This window comes from Penicillium diatomitis (assembly GCF_028827545.1).
Source record: "Penicillium diatomitis strain IBT 30728 chromosome Unknown utg000005l_segment0_segment0, whole genome shotgun sequence".
In the NCBI taxonomy this organism is placed as follows: Eukaryota; Fungi; Ascomycota; class Eurotiomycetes; order Eurotiales; family Aspergillaceae; genus Penicillium; species Penicillium diatomitis.
Genome location: NW_026623177.1, coordinates 330,438 through 347,014, shown reverse-complemented (window position 1 = coordinate 347,014; position 16,577 = coordinate 330,438). Strand labels below are relative to the sequence as shown.

The 16,577-nt window shown below is 52.0% G+C and overlaps 6 protein-coding genes across 6 annotated transcripts; 4 read left to right on the top strand and 2 right to left on the bottom strand.

Moving 5' to 3' along the window:
* Nucleotides 1–840: 840 nt before the first annotated feature.
* On the top strand, nucleotides 841–3,694 carry N7539_004775 (ketopantoate reductase family protein; the record flags this gene model as incomplete). The annotated part of the gene is made up of 5 exons (XM_056934377.1): nucleotides 841–880; nucleotides 1,098–1,334; nucleotides 1,504–1,933; nucleotides 1,992–2,833; nucleotides 2,892–3,694. 5 exons carry the CDS (start codon nucleotides 841–843, stop codon nucleotides 3,692–3,694), a joined length of 2,352 nt encoding a protein of 783 aa, XP_056789571.1.
* Nucleotides 3,695–5,376: 1,682 nt separating this feature from the next.
* On the top strand, nucleotides 5,377–5,838 carry N7539_004774 (DASH complex subunit HSK3 family protein; the record flags this gene model as incomplete). The annotated part of the gene is made up of 1 exon (XM_056934376.1): nucleotides 5,377–5,838. The coding sequence occupies one exon, from the start codon at nucleotides 5,377–5,379 to the stop codon at nucleotides 5,836–5,838; it is 462 nt and encodes a 153-aa protein (XP_056789570.1).
* A 315-nt stretch (nucleotides 5,839–6,153) lies between these two features.
* N7539_004773 (uncharacterized protein) lies at nucleotides 6,154–7,232 on the bottom strand (the record flags this gene model as incomplete). The annotated part of the gene is made up of 4 exons (XM_056934375.1): nucleotides 6,154–6,220; nucleotides 6,365–6,580; nucleotides 6,722–6,979; nucleotides 7,057–7,232. 4 exons carry the CDS (start codon nucleotides 7,230–7,232, stop codon nucleotides 6,154–6,156), a joined length of 717 nt encoding a protein of 238 aa, XP_056789569.1.
* A 724-nt stretch (nucleotides 7,233–7,956) lies between these two features.
* trm44 (tRNA (uracil) methyltransferase) lies at nucleotides 7,957–9,879 on the top strand (the record flags this gene model as incomplete). Its single annotated transcript, XM_056934374.1, has 1 exon — nucleotides 7,957–9,879. One exon carries the CDS (start codon nucleotides 7,957–7,959, stop codon nucleotides 9,877–9,879), a length of 1,923 nt encoding a protein of 640 aa, XP_056789568.1.
* Nucleotides 9,880–10,660: 781 nt separating this feature from the next.
* Nucleotides 10,661–12,322, top strand: N7539_004771 (glycoside hydrolase family 27 protein; the record flags this gene model as incomplete). Its single annotated transcript, XM_056934373.1, has 4 exons — nucleotides 10,661–10,744; nucleotides 10,817–11,140; nucleotides 11,225–11,594; nucleotides 11,685–12,322. The coding sequence occupies 4 exons, from the start codon at nucleotides 10,661–10,663 to the stop codon at nucleotides 12,320–12,322; spliced, it is 1,416 nt and encodes a 471-aa protein (XP_056789567.1).
* An 836-nt stretch (nucleotides 12,323–13,158) lies between these two features.
* Nucleotides 13,159–15,228, bottom strand: N7539_004770 (CorA family magnesium transporter; the record flags this gene model as incomplete). Its single annotated transcript, XM_056934372.1, has 3 exons — nucleotides 13,159–13,756; nucleotides 13,818–14,455; nucleotides 14,515–15,228. The coding sequence occupies 3 exons, from the start codon at nucleotides 15,226–15,228 to the stop codon at nucleotides 13,159–13,161; spliced, it is 1,950 nt and encodes a 649-aa protein (XP_056789566.1).
* Nucleotides 15,229–16,577: the final 1,349 nt, after the last annotated feature.

Below are 16,577 nucleotides of genomic sequence, written 5' to 3'. Positions count from 1 at the left end.
CCGACAGTGAGCAAGCTATGCGAGCTTAGCTTGGTGACTTGTGACGCTTCCATCCCCACGCCCACAAACATCCGTTTCTCTTTTTTTTCCCCTCCCTTCTTCAATTCTCGGTGCTTTTTCTTTCTTTCTGAAACTCATCTGCGCTCTCCCATCCCTCTTTGCAAAGAGCGCGACGAGAGTGAGATTGAATCGTTCGACAGTCAGTATATGGCGGATTCTTCTTGACAACGCTTGCAAATCGCCCGTACCCACGCACTAAACCGGCCATACCAGTTGCCAGTCATCCTCGACTCGTCCGACAAGCCTGTCGGCCCTCTTCCACGACTGTTCCTCCACCTCGCCTTCATTCCGTTTTCTCTCTCCTGTGGACGCTTCTTTCCCTTCGACCCTTTCCTTCGTGATCTCCTCCTTCTTCTTCTTCTCCTCATCGACTCGCGCCCTCTTGCTCTTGCATCTTTGTCATCTTTCTCATCTCGGACACTCCCTCTCCCTTCCCTCCACACTCCTCCCTCCTTTCCCTTTCCTTTCTCAACCTCCTGCCATTGCACCTTCCCGGACCTGTTTTATTTTTCCTTCCAACGGTACCCTCCCTTTTCGCCCCCTCCCCCCACAGGTACCACCGTCGCTTGTCGCCTGCCGCCTGCCATCTGCTGTCTGCCGTCTGCCCGCCCTATCGAGCCATCCGCTAGTTCTGCTGCCTTGGAACCTCCCCCCGAAAATCTGGCTCACCGGTGATCTGGTGCTTATCGGCGGCCGCGCGCGCGCCTCTCATCATCGCCTCAACCTGGACCTTTCGCACCCCTCCCCTCCCCGCTGAACGTTCCTGCCTCTCTTCCCACCATGGCGCCTCCTCCGCCGCCACGCCTACGCATCTTGTCTGGTGAGTCGCCCATTGCGAAAGGGCTCTCCGCCCGGCCTCCTCGACCGCGATCTTCTATCATTGTCCTCCCACTCCATTCAAATCTTTCCCTTCCCCCAAAACCCTTGCGAGCGGAGCTTCTGGCCTTCCCGGCTCTGCTCAACTCGTGACATTTCCCTTCCGAATTCATCTTTCACGTTTATCATTATGGGTGGTCCACTAACAAAAGCCTGTGTAGTGGGTGGCAATGCCATCTCCGCGTTCCTATCATGGCGATTGCAAGCAACAACATCATGCGACGTGACGTTGGTGTGGAAGTCAGGGTTTGAAGCGGTGGCTCAGTATGGTGTGTCATTCAAGTATGTTCAGGCAAAAAAAAGTCCTGGTGAGGGTTCTCGCAGTGTCGGTTTTGCTTACGCCTTGGGGACACACAGATCAAAAGCATTCGGGAACGAGCGGTTCAAACCTCGTCATGGTACGTGTCGATCGCAACCCCGTGTTTTTCTTATCTTCATTTCTAGTCGCCTCGGTTTCTCGAGATATCTCTCCGCAGTCCAGCACTTTTTCGATGGCAATTCCCTCTATTGTGTCGCTTGTTTGGGGGGGGGGGTGGCTAGTAGGCTGACGTGAGCGCTATCATACAGTGGTCCGCACACCCGAAGAGGCGTCCTCTCGAGAAAACGCCTACGACTATGTGATTCTCTGCGTCAAGGCCCTGCCTGATATTTACGATCTGGCCTCCATCATCGAGTCCGTCGTTACGCCCCAACACACGTGTATCCTCGTCAATACCACAAATACGCTCGGCATTGAGGCTCACCTGGAGCAACGGTATCCCACCAACGTCATCCTTTCTTTGGTCTCCAATGTGGAAATCTCCCAGACTGGACCCAGCGAATTCGAGCACTTGAGCTCCAGCGAGATCCATGTCGGCGCGACAAACAAGCAATCTGCCATCCCCACTACGATCCAAAACGACATGGCGGCTGCTCTGGCCATGACACTCAACACCGGACAAGTCGACTGTCACGTATCGCAGAATATTCGGCAAGAACAGTTTGAGCGGATGATTGGGTAAGCATCGAGACGTCCCTCAAAGCATAGAGATCATGCTAATTCAGGTCCCATGTAGTCCCATCGCATTCCACCCCACAAGTGTGGCCTTTGAAACGCCAAATCACACACAACTCCTTGAAAAGGTCGGCGTCCGCCAATTGGTGACCGGCATCATTGATGAACTCCTGGAGCTGGCTCGAGTTCAAGGCTGCGATTTCCCCGCTGATTTCCGTGAGAAGACGATCGAGAAAATGACCGCATCTGAGGGGCCGAGCATGATGTATCAGGATTTCCAAGCCCGCCGTCCTCTGGAGATCGAGACGTTCCTGGGGTCCCCCATCAAATTGGCCACCGAATCGAGTGTGTCTGTCCCAAGGATTGAAGTCCTTTACTCTATGCTTCACCATATCAACTCCACGAACCAATCCAGACCCCGGGCAAACGACTCTCCGCCTTCTTCAGTCGCTGGTCATCCACCACCCAGAGTGTCTTCGGCCGTGCCGCCCCAGCGACCTCCCATGAACGGTGCAATGCGATCGAGCCGGACCGCCTCCAGCATGGGGATGCCTCCCCCGGGCCAAAGACGCGGCCCGCCTCCTCCCGGCATGATGCCCCGCGGGCCTGGGGCGCCCATGCCCATGGGACCGCCCGGTCGAGGCATGCTGCGTGACACATCATTGGAAGGTCTGGAGGAGTTCAGTCATCTGGTGCTTTTCGACGGAGAGGCTGAAGGTGGGATGCCGCCGCCTCAGACGAACGGTAACGGCAACGTCCTCCCCGAGGGCACTCCGTCTCCCAACGATATTGCGCTGCGGGAACGCGAATTGGCTTTGCGCCAGCGCGAGTTGCAGCTTCGAGAGCAGGAAATGAGCATGCGAAGAGGACCCGGTCCCAGCCCCGGTCCCGGTCTTGGTCCCGGTCCCGGTCGACGTGGGCCGCCCCCCTCCCCGGACGCCCGTTGGTGCTTTCGATGAAGAGGACGAGGATTACTTCGACCCCATGGACAATATGCAGATCCCTCATCTCGACCCGGATCAAGTAGACATGATGAGTATCACCTCAAGACGCGCCCGCAAGGCGCCCAGCGCCAGTCAGATCCGCAAGAACCCTGAGCTGTTTTCGGGCCCAATGAATCAAGGTCGACCGGCATCATCTTTCGGTCGCTATTTCGGGCGAAAGCGCACGAGCGAGCGAGTGATGCAAGAAATCCCGGGTCTGCACGACTCCCTCATGGACAACCCGATGATGAGCTACTCATCCAACCGATATGGCTCTGTTGATCGGAACCAAATGGGCATCGATTCGCGGGCGAACTCCCTGACAGCAAGTCACATGGGCGACCACCCTCCGCGGCCGTATTCTCAAAGTCGACGAAACAGCCAGTCCCCTGCCGCACCATTTCCTGGCCCCTCCGGTCCCCCTGGCCCATCCCGAATGGCGCGTCCGATGACGGGCCATGAGCAACCCATGGGACCTCACGGTGGTCATCCTCGCAACGGTCATCCGTCGCCACCTGGTAACATGCGCATGCCTGTCTCCCGGCAGCCTTCTGCGCAGGGACCGGGCGCGCCGCATCAGCTTGAACAACAGTATGGGGTGAGCAACTCGTTTCCCGCCAAGGGTCCTCCCATGAACAAAAGTCTGACCGGAAGTGCGAGCGCCAGTGCTGAAAGTGGTGACAGTGGTGCGAGCGCGAATCTTGATTCCGAAGCGTCTGCACATAGCAGCCAAATCAGTCTCGGGGACCACCAGGCTGTTCCGGCAGCGCCCGTTCGTTAAATGCCCAACTTCCGCATTCAGTGGTTTGCTTTTCTTTTTTGTTGTCCTTGGCGCATTATATTCCATTATTGTACCGTCCAGATGCACACTCCCGTCTGGCAAGCTCGTTCGCCAAACCCTTTTAAGTCTGGCGGTCGGTAACTGACTCGGCGTGTTGTATTCTGGACGTTCCTCATCATCCTGGGCCACATCCTGGACGCATTCTCTGGTTTGTTCCTTTGCTTGCAACCTCTATCATGACCGGGTTTTTCGCTTTCTCCGAATTTCATTTTGCATCGTCGCCGGGGTCCAGTTCAACGGGAAAACATTGTGCTGTTTTTGACGAGGCCCTTTCCAGCCCTGCTTCGGAATTGTGGCCACTGGTTAATACTCAGTTGTTCGCTTCTTTACATATACATGAGGGACATAAGGGGGTGCTCATCGCTTTCTGGGGTCGTTTCACCTTTTTTTCCTTTCTTTTTTCCTTTCCTTGCCTCTTTCTGTTCGGTCGTCGTTACGCTTTTCTCAGGTGTTTGGATGGGTGAGGGAATTGAACGTTTGTACTTGACTAATCTCTCACTTCTCCTCCCCTCCGTCTTATCTCTGTCTACTCTATTGTTACTCGGCCAATCCTCGAGGACAGTCGATCCTCCGTCTCCGAATTTCCCTTTTTCCTCAACCTTGACGGTATCAGCCCACTCGAAAAGCGAATGGCTATCATTATCAAGTCCTGCATCAAGGCAGTGCAGCGAACCGATATAATGTGCTTGGGTGGTAATCTCTTGGCTTCGCGGAAATTACTACCACTGTCGCTCTTTACCTTATAGATGACCTCGACTCACCCACACACGCACACCTTCTCTCGCTATCTCTTTCTGCCATTATACTCATTAGCATGACTGTATTATACATTACCTCACGCAGTTCTCGTCTTTCCTCGGTCTCTTGTTCAAGAACACACCGGGGACGTCTGGTGTGTATAAATCGAGTATTCATTCTCTCTTTTCTGTGTTTGCGACTACCATGAATCCAAGTTTGATAAATACTTCCCTCGGCAGTTGCCTATGGTCGTTGGTCGACTCTACCTAGTGGTTGGCATCGATGCACCCTTGGTGCAAAGATTCCTGTCTATCGTAAGGAAATAGTGATGGGCTCCCCAATCATACTTGGTGCGGTCTAAATCCAGCCCAGCTGTGCCCTTGTGAGACGGTTTCTCCTTCCTTGGCTATCTAGATAAATCCATAGTAGCAGCCATCGAGTACTGGACGGGAATGATATAGAATGGGTAGGACTACGCATGATCGCTTGCTTATTCATGCTGTATCTGACATCAGCCTTGTCACTCACATAGACTTTGACGGTATTTGATTCGTTTACAAAATTGCATGACGCTAAATGCTTGCTCTTCTTTTGCTCTTGAATCTGGGGAGTCCTTATCAGTCTAAATGATAACCTGGAAACTGAAAGTCTCCCACACGTCACGTGTGATAAACAATCCGCGTAACTGTAAACATCGACTAAGACTGAAAGTTCCAAGATATCTCTCCCAACAGACGTTCAACCACAATCTCTGTGTCACTCAAGGGACTAGAGCTTCGATTATTCCGAGACTGCCATTTCTTCACATCTCTGAGTGCCCTCTGACTTTGACCAACGCTCATAATCTCCGCGCAACGTCTACCACCATTACCACCACCACCACAATGCCACTTAACCCCGCCCACCACCGCAACGACTCCAACTCCCACTCCCACTCCCACTCAACCTACTCCTACCCACGCGCCTCGATGGCTCCCCCAAACACATCCTCGACCTTCCAACAAAGCCACTACCAAACCCAAGCCCATCCCCACCATCAACATCAACATCAACCCATGTCGAGCTCAGCCAGCGGCTCAGTCTCCATGTCCGCTGCCAAAGCGCGGCAATACGCGCAGCTCCAGACGCAACTGGCGCAACTAAATGCCAATTTGGCGGATACGCAGAATTTGCTCCGAATGACGGCCGTTCAGGCGGGGGATATGCGCTTCTTGGGCGGATATATGGGGGCTTTGTTTATGGGGAGTGCGAAGGTTTTGGGGGAGGAAGGGGTTAAGGGGAAGAGTGGGAGTGGAGAGGGGGCAGGTGAGGCGATTGTTAAGAAGGAAGACAGTGAGGAGGATTGAGGGGGGAGGGGGGTTTGGAATGAATTTGAGCTTTTGAACAGAGAGCTCTGAGATGAGATAGTGCTTCGGATATGGCTAACTCTGGAAAAGTGGGTAAGTGTCCTGTTGACGATGCGGCGGACATGCCTTGGCTTGTGATTTGATCTAACGCTAGTTTGTGGATGAATAGAGGAAGGTCAGAAATAGTCTATCTGACGAAGTCGGAAAAAAAAGATTCCCATGTCTCACGACGTTGGCGATGCAACTCGACTTTGGCGAGCGCGGAAACATGTGACTGCCGATAAGGACGGTCTCCCCTTTCGCTGGCATTTTGATCTACTCCTCGACTACAAATTGACCTCCCAAAAGCAATGCCGGCTCTTGAATGTTCTTGTGTTCATAGCTGCGGTTTCAAGGCCTCGGTCAGCACGATACTGTACTTTTTGCCTGCCAAGTCCAAATGATCGAGATTGCAAATCTGCACATGGGAACGTTGTCGCCGAATCATGATCTCGACGAAGCACCAACTTGAAAGGGTCTTGCTCACCTCAAAGTGCCCACACCACCGGCTTCCAGAATGAGTGAAGTCTCATCTAATGGCTTGCCCACCCAACGCATGGCGAATGCACGGAGAATGTGTCCATGAGCGATCACCAGAACGTCACCTTTGTGCTTGTCGGGCTGGTCAAAGGCCGGTTGCTGGTACTTGCTTCTGATCTCGGCGATCACGGCATCAAGGCGGCGGACAATATCGTCAGGTGACCTGGTCGACTGGGTTAGATCCTCTGTGCCCTACACTGACATGATGCAACTTTGAGGCATCTTTTCTGAGTCGTGATGGTATTTTTTTTTTGCAGTTCACTCCCATGAGCACAAATGCAAGATTGTCATTTTCGAAACTTACTCTCCACCCGGGCACCCATCGGTCCAAATATTCCACGGAGGTAGCCCTTGCTCCTCCCTCATCGATTTGATCTGCGCACTGGTCAATCCCTCATAGTCGCCGTAGTCCCACTCGCGAACCGCCTCGGCCACTTCCACTGTGGCTTCTGTTCGAATTGGCTCTGCGGCATTGCGTTGCTCATTCCAGGGCAGTCTCTCACGACAACCAATCTCCATCAACTCGAGCGTTCTTTGCGCACGTTTCCGCGGGGAAACGTAGCTGTAACATATTCATGGCAACGAACATCAGACACCGGGTCCTTTGCAAAGAAGACTCTGTGGAATTGATCCTCTTACACATGGACTAGATTCTTCGGCACGATCAATCGATCATTGCCGACCAGTGCTTTGCCCGTGGCTTTGATTCGTTTCTCGCCGTTGGTCGTGAGGGGCAGATCTGACACTCCCGTGTGGCGGCCATTGAGGGACCATTCGGTTTCGCCGTGACGAACAATGAAGCAGCGAGGTGCCATGTCTGGAGATTCTCTGCTGTTGTGGTTTGTTATTTTTTTCTGAAAAGGCTTTGCTTTGTTCAGGAGAGTTGGTTCCAAGAGCAAGATTACTCGATTGATTTATATGATACGCAAGAGGAGAGCCATTCGATTACGCTAGACTACTGGGCACTGTGCAGTGGGAAGCATGCGGGGTGATGCATTGGGTCTCTTGCGGCAGGGCGCGGAAACGGGCACGGATGTCGTCATGCTTGGATAATTAGGTAGAGAGGCATACACCCGAGTCATGACAATAATCTGGCCCAGTCTACTCTACTCGACACTCGACACTCTACACTGACAGTCCCCGAATGACCAGTTAACCTGGAGCACTGTCACGCCATCATAGCATCAATTTAGCTCGCAGGATCAATATCAATCATTGCTCTTGACAAATATCCATGTATCGGAGAAGACCAACCATTTAGTATTTACACTTTTACAGTGGTGCCGGATAGGTTCACGTGACCTTCTGTGACGCTCGTTGATGCCTGGCGTAAACCAAAGGAAATCAGGCGCATTTGATCAATACTCGACCAAGACCGGACTATTTTGATCTTCCAGAATTGAAGTATAAGGTAGTCAAAACTGGCCCCTGACAAATCTGCTGACCCCCTATGATCTGAGCATTACAAAACATGTTCAAGAATCAGCCAAGATCCTCCCAGCACACACCATTCCATTCCTCCTTCACACCTCTACAGTCATGCCAAATAGAAAAAACGTGCGTGATCTGAGCAAGCTTTCTGGCATACCGCTCAAGGAGACCACCATCTCGAGCCACGCGAGTTTTCAGATCGACGGCACCAATGACTGGCTTACATCCGCGGATCTCAAGGAAGAAGGCCTGACCTTCTCGGAGGAGAATTTCTATGAAACTGCCGTTTTCCTCATGGCCAATCCGAATATCACGTCCAGTCACTTGTTCCGCGCAGACATTCTATTCGATAGCCAGGGATTGCTTCGAACGCCAGAGCAGGATGAAGAGCTTGCTGGCACTGGTATATCTGCCGAGCAAGTAGGGGAATCCGCACAGACTCAGGTCGAGGCGAAACCTGCGCCAGCAGTCGCAGGCTTTGACTTGATCAGGACCGTGGTGCGAAGATTGATCCCTCGAAACCAGGAGATTGACAAGCCTCTTGAACAAACGTGCCATTTCTACCGGTCGATTGAGTCAATAGTCGCTGCTGAGAACGAAGCTCAGTCAGATACTGCGCAGTGCCAACCACGGCAGCGGCAACGGGTGTTGACCATGTTTCTTCCGCATGTCGAATCTCCAGAGCAGGTTCCATTCTACCACCCGCTTCTGAAAGGCCTTGCCACTTTATATGATTGTGAAGATCTGCCTAATGGAGGCAATTCTAGTGGCATCATGTCTGTACATTTCCTGCCATTTACTCAGGACTTCCCTGATCGGTTGGAGCGCACATTGCACACCCTCCTCAATTTCTATGTACGCCTCACGCGAGGTGGTCAACAAAAGCCGTCTCCAGAGAGATCGAGTCAAGCAAACTCCACCAAGGACAATCTGGTGCCGCGTCACTTGACCCAGAACACCTACGCGCGCTTGAAGAGCCTTTACGCGGCGGACCTCATGCAGAGATGGGTCGAAAGTACCGAGCCCAGCAAGCACGTCTACGAGGATTTGGCCATCACTGCATTTCTCATTGAGCTGTGGCGCTTGATGTACGGCGTCGAACCGATCAACGAGGGCTCGCAGGGCTCAGGCATGCGTGCCCAGTTTCCTGGATTCGTAGATATGGCCTGCGGAAACGGCGTATTAGTCTATGTGCTTCTGATGGAGGGTTATTCGGGCTGCGGGTTCGATGCACGCGCGCGCAAGTCCTGGAGCATTTATCCACCGTGGGTGCAAGAACGACTCTCGGAAAAGATTCTGCTTCCAAAACCATTTGCAGATGTAATGGGTCATCCCGATCTTGGAATGGAAATCACGACTGGCGACTTTGCGCGTGACACCTTTATCATTTCGAACCATGCCGACGAGCTGACCGTGTGGACCCCACTCATCGCCGCCCTGGCCTGTCCAGAATCTCCTCTTCCCTTTCTGGCCATTCCGTGCTGTTCGCATGCACTGTCGGGGGCCCGATATCGCTACCCGCAACCCAAAGGCTCGAAGCCGAAAGCTTCGACGGGACCTTCGGTAAGCGCAGACACGGCGGACAACGACCAGAACCCTCAGTCTGCATCGGGGGATTTAAATGCATTGCGTGCTGCTAAACAAGCCGAGAAGACTGAACAGGGTATGTGGACCTCCATGTACGGCCTTCTCACGGCCAAGACCATGTCTGTCGCCGAAGAGGCTGGCTATGAGGTGGAAAGGACGCTGTTGCGTATCCCCAGCACCAGAAATATCGGGATTGTTGGAGGTCGACGAGCTGTGACCGCGAAGTGGAGACAGCATGATACCTCCGGCATTGTCGGAAATGCTGATGTGCCAGGGGGCCGAGCAGGATGCGCTTCGACCGTTGAACAAGCTATTGCGGAAACCATTGACCGAGAATGTTCCCGAGAGGGTGGACTTGGGGTTGCGGCGCAAACTTGGATTGAGCGCGCGCGGGGTCTCCGCAAAGACACTGGAAAATCTATCCATCACGATATCCCAACTTGATTCGTGAGACGATCGGCTCGTTGGCAAGGTAAGTTGGGACCGAGGCTGATCTTAGGTGGATTGAGCCATAGCGGCGGTAGAATCTCGGGGATTTAACCTTCTTCAGTCAACATCTGCTACCTTGGCGGGCAGACTGCTTGAACCCTCGGCCTGATTCTCGAACTTGACGATATCATCCGCGCGGGCTCTCTCCCGGACGGGAAGTAGTAGTCATTGCATTGGCTGATAAATCATCACATCGAAGCCAGAGGCGCCCATAGATTGACCCGACTCGTGGGACCCTTCACTTCCGATCATTTCAGTCGCTGGTGCCTTTGTCGAACCCCGCCGATTCAACTCTTGTGCGGGGAGAGCAAAGTGTGGAGAATCCAATGGGAACTACGCCCCAATCAGCCACCCAGCCACCCGCAGGAATGAGCCAAGGGATGAAGCCAAAGTGGTCGCGACAAAAAGAGGAAGAGTTCCGTCAAGGCCGGCCACGACGTCAGTCCCTTCTGCTCCAAAATGAACTAGTTCAGCACCACAGCCTTACATACTCCGCAACTCCAGGAACTTGCTCTGTACCTGGTGCCGATGTTATCCCGGTTTTATACCCCGCCCGCTTTTCTAGACTTTGCCTCCGGCGGGGATTCCTCGAACTATAAAATCCCGTGTTGATCAGTTATCCGGGCTTGGAACTTTTCTCTAGACAGCTGAACCCTCTCGTTTCTTATCCGGCCTTGACGTCCTGGCTTGACACTCGATTATCCACCTTCATCAATTTCCCCTTGAAGCCTCCGTCATGCGTGTGGTTCCGCTTTTCCTGGCCGTAGGGCTTGCGGCAGCATTGGACAATGGACTTGCGGTCACACCTCAGTTAGGATGGGTAAGTGTTGGACAAGTTTGGATGATTTCAGGCTATTTTGGGAGACGAGATGCTAATTGGGTATGTAATTAGAACACCTGGAATTCGTTCGCTTGTAGCATGAACGAAACAGTGATTCTGGACGCGGCCAAGCGTATTGTCGATCTAGGGTTCAAGGACTTGGGTTACAATTACGTCGTTCTGGATGATTGCTGGTCTTCCGGTCGTAACTCTTCTGGATACCTGGTACCCGACAAGAGCAAGTTTCCCAACGGTATCGCGGACGTTGCCAACAAGATCCACGATATGGGACTGAAGATCGGTATCTATTCCAGCGCAGGTACTATGACCTGTGCTCACTATGCCGGATCATTGGGCTACGAGAAGAAGGACGCCGAGGTTTGGGCAAGCTGGGGTGTGAGTAACTCACGTTTCCCAAAGAATCAAAATTCTCTCACGTCGAGATCTACTGGTCTACGATACTGACTGCATATTTGACAGGTCGACTACCTCAAGTACGATAACTGCTTCAACTTGGGTGAGGAAGGCACTCCGAAGCTGTCCTACGACCGGTACAACGCGATGGGCAAGGCTCTAAACGAGACCGGGCGTCCAATTCTTTACTCCCTGTGCAACTGGGGCGTGGACGGACCATGGAACTTTGCTCCTACCATGGCCAACTCCTGGCGTATGGGCGGTGATTTGACCAATGTCTGGGACCGAGAGGACGTCAACTGCCCTTGTGCAGAGCATGAAGGCTTGGACTGCAAGCTTCCCGGATATCACTGTTCGGTCATGAACACGCTTAACAAGGCTGTCTTCTTTGCACAGAAGGCCTACCCCGGTGCCTGGAATGATCTGGACATGCTCCGTAAGTTTCTACCTAGTAGTTCTCTGACAATTGCCAAGCATTTCCCCCAGATTGTTCTCCTTACATTTTGACTAATCCTTGACTTTACAGAGGTTGGCAATGGAGGTCTCACCGAGGACGAGGCCATCTCCCACTTCAGTCTCTGGGCCGCTCTCAAGTCGCCCTTGCTCATGACCAACGTCATGACCAAGATCGACGGCACCACGCTCTCCATCCTGCAAAACACCGCTGTTCTCGCCGTCTCCCAGGATCCCAAGGGCTCAAGCGCCGTCCGCATCTGGCGATACTACGTCGATGGCGGCGAGATCCAAATGTACAGCGGACCCCTCGGCGGCAACGACCAGGTCGTGCTCCTCCTGAACAGCGGAAGCAAGGCCCTCGACATGAACGCCACCCTGACCGACATCTTCTGGCTGAGCGGCGCCGAGGGAACCGCCCCTCAACTGAAGTACGAGTGGGACGTGTATGACCTCTGGGCTGGTCGCATGAGCAACGACACCGCCAACGCCATTATCAACCACAATGCCAACGCGACTCGCCCCATCAACATGACTGCTCAAGGCGGTGCGAGCAAGGTCTACGCTCAGGTCCCTCTGCCCACATCGTCCGCGTTGATGGGTAAGAAGGTCAGCACCGTCAAGGCCGGTGGTACCGTCAAGGCTCACGTCAAGTCCCACGGCGTTGCCATGTTCCGTCTCAGAGCAGTCATGAACAAGGATGAGCTGTGAGCGGTGGATCAAAGTGGTATCAGACGGGTGGACGGATGAAGTTATGATGACACGATGAAAAAAAATGCTTAAGCGCCGCCTTGTTTGCTATTTTTCCCCCCAAAGATGGAGGTTGATCTCGGCCGGGAATGAATGGACTATTGATTCTTGTACCAATACGATTTCGATCATGTAAAGATCGCGAGACTTCTTTCGATACGAATCAATCTTCAGATACGAACAATGACGATGTCTCTCCTTCCATCTCAGCGCCCTCCAAGTCAAAGCGAATTGAATCGTCCTTTAATCCATTTGGCCTGAGCCCACCAGACAAGTACCTCCCTTGTCGGGGCAATAAGTTTGGATCAGATATGCAAACGACTCGATATCAACCAGATACCTAGTTATCGTAATGTATCATGTACCTACATATATACTCGATAAATACAGATTCACCAAGCGCAAACACCAGCACCTCCGAGCTGAAGGGATAATTGGAAAGCGTCCTTCTTCGCCAGACTGGTGTGTCTTTTCGTGATTTCTGATTTACTATGCGCAAATTCAGTGGTATTGGACAATCTAGGACTTCCCTATTGGTATTGATCAAAAGATGTGGGCCATATACACGCTGAGAGAAGATTGACAACATATCGTACAGAAAAGGCTTGTGACCACATCCAAGGTCAAAGCCTCCAGTCTATCAGTCTTTCATCACGCAGCTTGCCAAAATCGAAACGCCATGTTATACATAACCCAAATTAGAAAAAATGGGGGCTCAACGGAATTATACAGCACAGGTCGGGCTAGTAGTACGCAGAAGTGCACTCAAAAAGGTCGAAGAAGAGGAGGGTCATCAATTAGGCGGAAACCTTGCCGTTCATGTCGGTATCAGCAGCGGAGTCAGGACTCTTGTCGCCAAGAGTTTTGTGTTGAGAGTTCTGCTTGCTTCCAAGGCCAGAAGCCTCGGATGCAGTAGAGGACGAAGAGGAAGTACCAATGTTGGAGGGTCGTGATGCGGATGCGGCAGAAGCCGCGGCGGCAACGGCAGCATTCTCTCGGAGTCGTCGGATACGTTCCGATCGAGCTTCACCTGGCAAGCTACCCCAGACAGGCTCGATCGAGTCTGCACGCCAGTTGCGATGACGATTGAGCAGACCCTGTCTTGGGGCAATTTGTGCCAATGAGTCTCCCCCAACCCCAGACTCGCCCCACATGCGGACGCGCTGCAGCTTGCGCAACTTGGCGAGCCCGTACACGCAAACAACACCGGTCAGGACGAAGCAGATGACGGAAACTCCGCCGAATCCAAAGTCAGATTCTTCAATGAAGTTTTTCAAGTTCATTCCGTAAAGGGCGGAGAAGAGTGTGCCTGTGGCGAGACCAAGTGTTCCGATACTAAATTTCAGATCAAGGAGCATGAGAGAATTTCGGTTGGCGTCGAGGATTGCTTTCACCCTACATCATTAAGTTAGACCAATAGACGCGAAAGACATGAAAGCAAAGATAAACCACTTACACTTCCTCGGTGTTTCTGATATTCGTAACAAGATTGCCACTGGACTGGACGATTTCGTCGCAGACCTTGTGGTACGATTCGAGAAGCATCTCTACCTCCTGGTGGTTGTCATCTTCTCGTTCCTTCCCGGTCGCCCGCTCGGTGAGATACATGGCGGCCAAGTCGTCATCTGCTTCAAGCAGATCATCGATGGCATCTCGCACCAGGCGAGCCTTTTGCTCAAAGGTACCCAGCTTCTTCGAGTAGATCAAGAGATGTCGAAGCTTGTCTCGGTCAATGTCCTCTTCCAACGCCCGCAGTACCCGAACGACCGGCTCTCTTACGCCATTGAACTCTTCTTCCAGCCCGGTTGTGACACTGATGAGAACAGCTTCCAGAGCGCGAAACTCATACGGTAGCGCCTGTCCTGCCGGCGCGACTTGAGACTGTTTCTGACGTAATTTTCCTTCTAGGTCATAGATAAATAATGATTGCATATATGAGTCCGTGGAGCCATATGCATCGAAGACAAGCACGCGGTCTGCCTTGATGAGTACCCTCAGATGTAAGAGATTGATCAGGATGGCGCTCGGTCGGACAAGAATATGGGGGAGTGTTGAGGAATCGATCTTTCGGAGATCGCGCGGAAGAAGGCCGTACTATTGACGTGATAAGCACACACGAAGATAAATGCGGATCTGACGGAAGAAGCGCATACCTTGGCAATCAGTTCTGACTTGCGAAATTCTCCGTTGACCAAGGTGACATTTCCACTTTTGTCGAATTCCGTGCACCGGAGTCGTAATTCATTCGAGGCTTTGGCTGCAAGCCCCCGACCAAGATTGAAGAGTTCCGTGCCTTCATCCGTCACTGCCTGGTTGTTGTTGCGGTGATTCTTGGGATCGACAACCTTGCCTCGTCTGAGGTCCAGCAGTCTTCGGAGCAACGGACGGCGGTTGGTAGAGACAGATCTGGTCCCCGCGGGAGACTGAGAGGGGTTGAGTTTTGCTGACAGTGTGGGTATAGCATGTTGCGCAATCGGAATCGGTGTCGACAAGGGTAGAGTCGCGCGGCGATTTGGACAAAGGTTCTTATGTGCCAAATTAGAAGCTCTCCGAGAAAACGACGTCAGTGCCTTTGGATTTATGGGTGATCGTATTCTCGGTCGCACGCATTGAACACCAATGTTGACAAGACCAGACTGAACGCGAAGAAACCGCAACAGGGATGCTGACGGAGCACACGGCTTCAACGGTGAGAGCATGGCTCTCCTTCGCTCACGTTTGGCTCCTTGTTGTTGATGGCTTTCCTGCTCTCTGGAAAGGCCGATGATCTCAGGCGCGGCTTTTTTCCCGTGTCTGCGGAAGATTGTTGATCCGTTACAATCGAGACTATCGTCATTGAGCCCAGATTGGCCCGGCGAAATCCCCATTTTGCTCGATAGAATGCTCTTAGTCAACCTACCTTTAGTTGACAAAAGTCGAGTAAAGTCCGAGTGAAAACTTGATTCTTTACTTGTTGCAGAATTTTGTGCCACGTTTCTAGCGCCAGTTTTGGCGGAGCTTTCGCTGCTCATAACAAGGGCACCACGAGTCACCAGAATCGATCGAGGAAATTCAAGAGCATGAGCCAATATAGAGACACGATTTATTTTAAGACCAGCACAAATATGATTGACTCTTGGAAGTCTCAAGATTTCATAATACTACGTATGCTGCAAGATCATTGACTTCGTGAAAGCTTTGGAAGTTATCTGCTACCGCGACACAGGGTCTGTTGTCATAGCAAAACAAAACACCTACAATTCAGCTATTCCAGATGCCTTGATATTACACACCACGGTGCTTCTGTACTTGATCCTGAGTACTGTGGTTATGTGACAATGTTCTTACATACCAGAATTAAGCAAAATACCGTACATTGTACATGGCTATCATTGATGTAGGTGCAGGCTTCTTCTCGCATATGTTTCTCGCTTCTCCATAGCTCCCGCAACTGACCTCGCAATTTACCTATGCGGTAAGGCTTCTTATGGCTCTCTGTCTTATGAGTATCGTCATTGCCCTGTTTCTTTCTTCCCTTGAACCTCACTCATATTACACATATCCAACGCACTCGTGGCTCATGCATTTCACGCAATTTGGTCGAGTCACAAGGCTAATGGCTACTCAGTATACAATGCTGATATATTACTAAGATTCAGTGAGAGCCCTTCTATTACCGTCGTTTTCACTGTGAACAGTAAACAATACCTATCAGAAACGCCTACGAGCTCTTCTTCGTGAACTTGAATAAGAAAAATAGCAAACACAAGAGTGATACATGGTTTGTCTCATGCGTAAGGCTCAAGACGAGGCAGGCCTATTTATCATCTCACATTCGATCAATAAGTAAGGACTCAGTTGGTGTAAATTCACGTCGACGTATCTCGCTGGCGGGAATCCATTTCGATCTTCTTCATAGCTTTCTAGCACAATTAGGTCAGGACCACAAATGAAATCAGCATGAAGTCATGAACTATGTCCAGTTTAGCGGCAAGTGGAAGCCGAGGTAGATGGATGCGGTAGCCAGATCCGTGTCGTCCACTGAAAACACCTGCAATTTGTCCTACTACTTTCAATTGATAGCTCGGTGTTCTTGGAGCCTTGACAGGGAACAGAGGGCGAAACCTGGGGATGCTTTACCTGGGACTGCGTCTGATGCTTTACGCTGCGGTAGGCGTAGCACATATGATCCAACCGACTGCCAATCAATGACACTCGTGGCAACATGCGCAGTTTG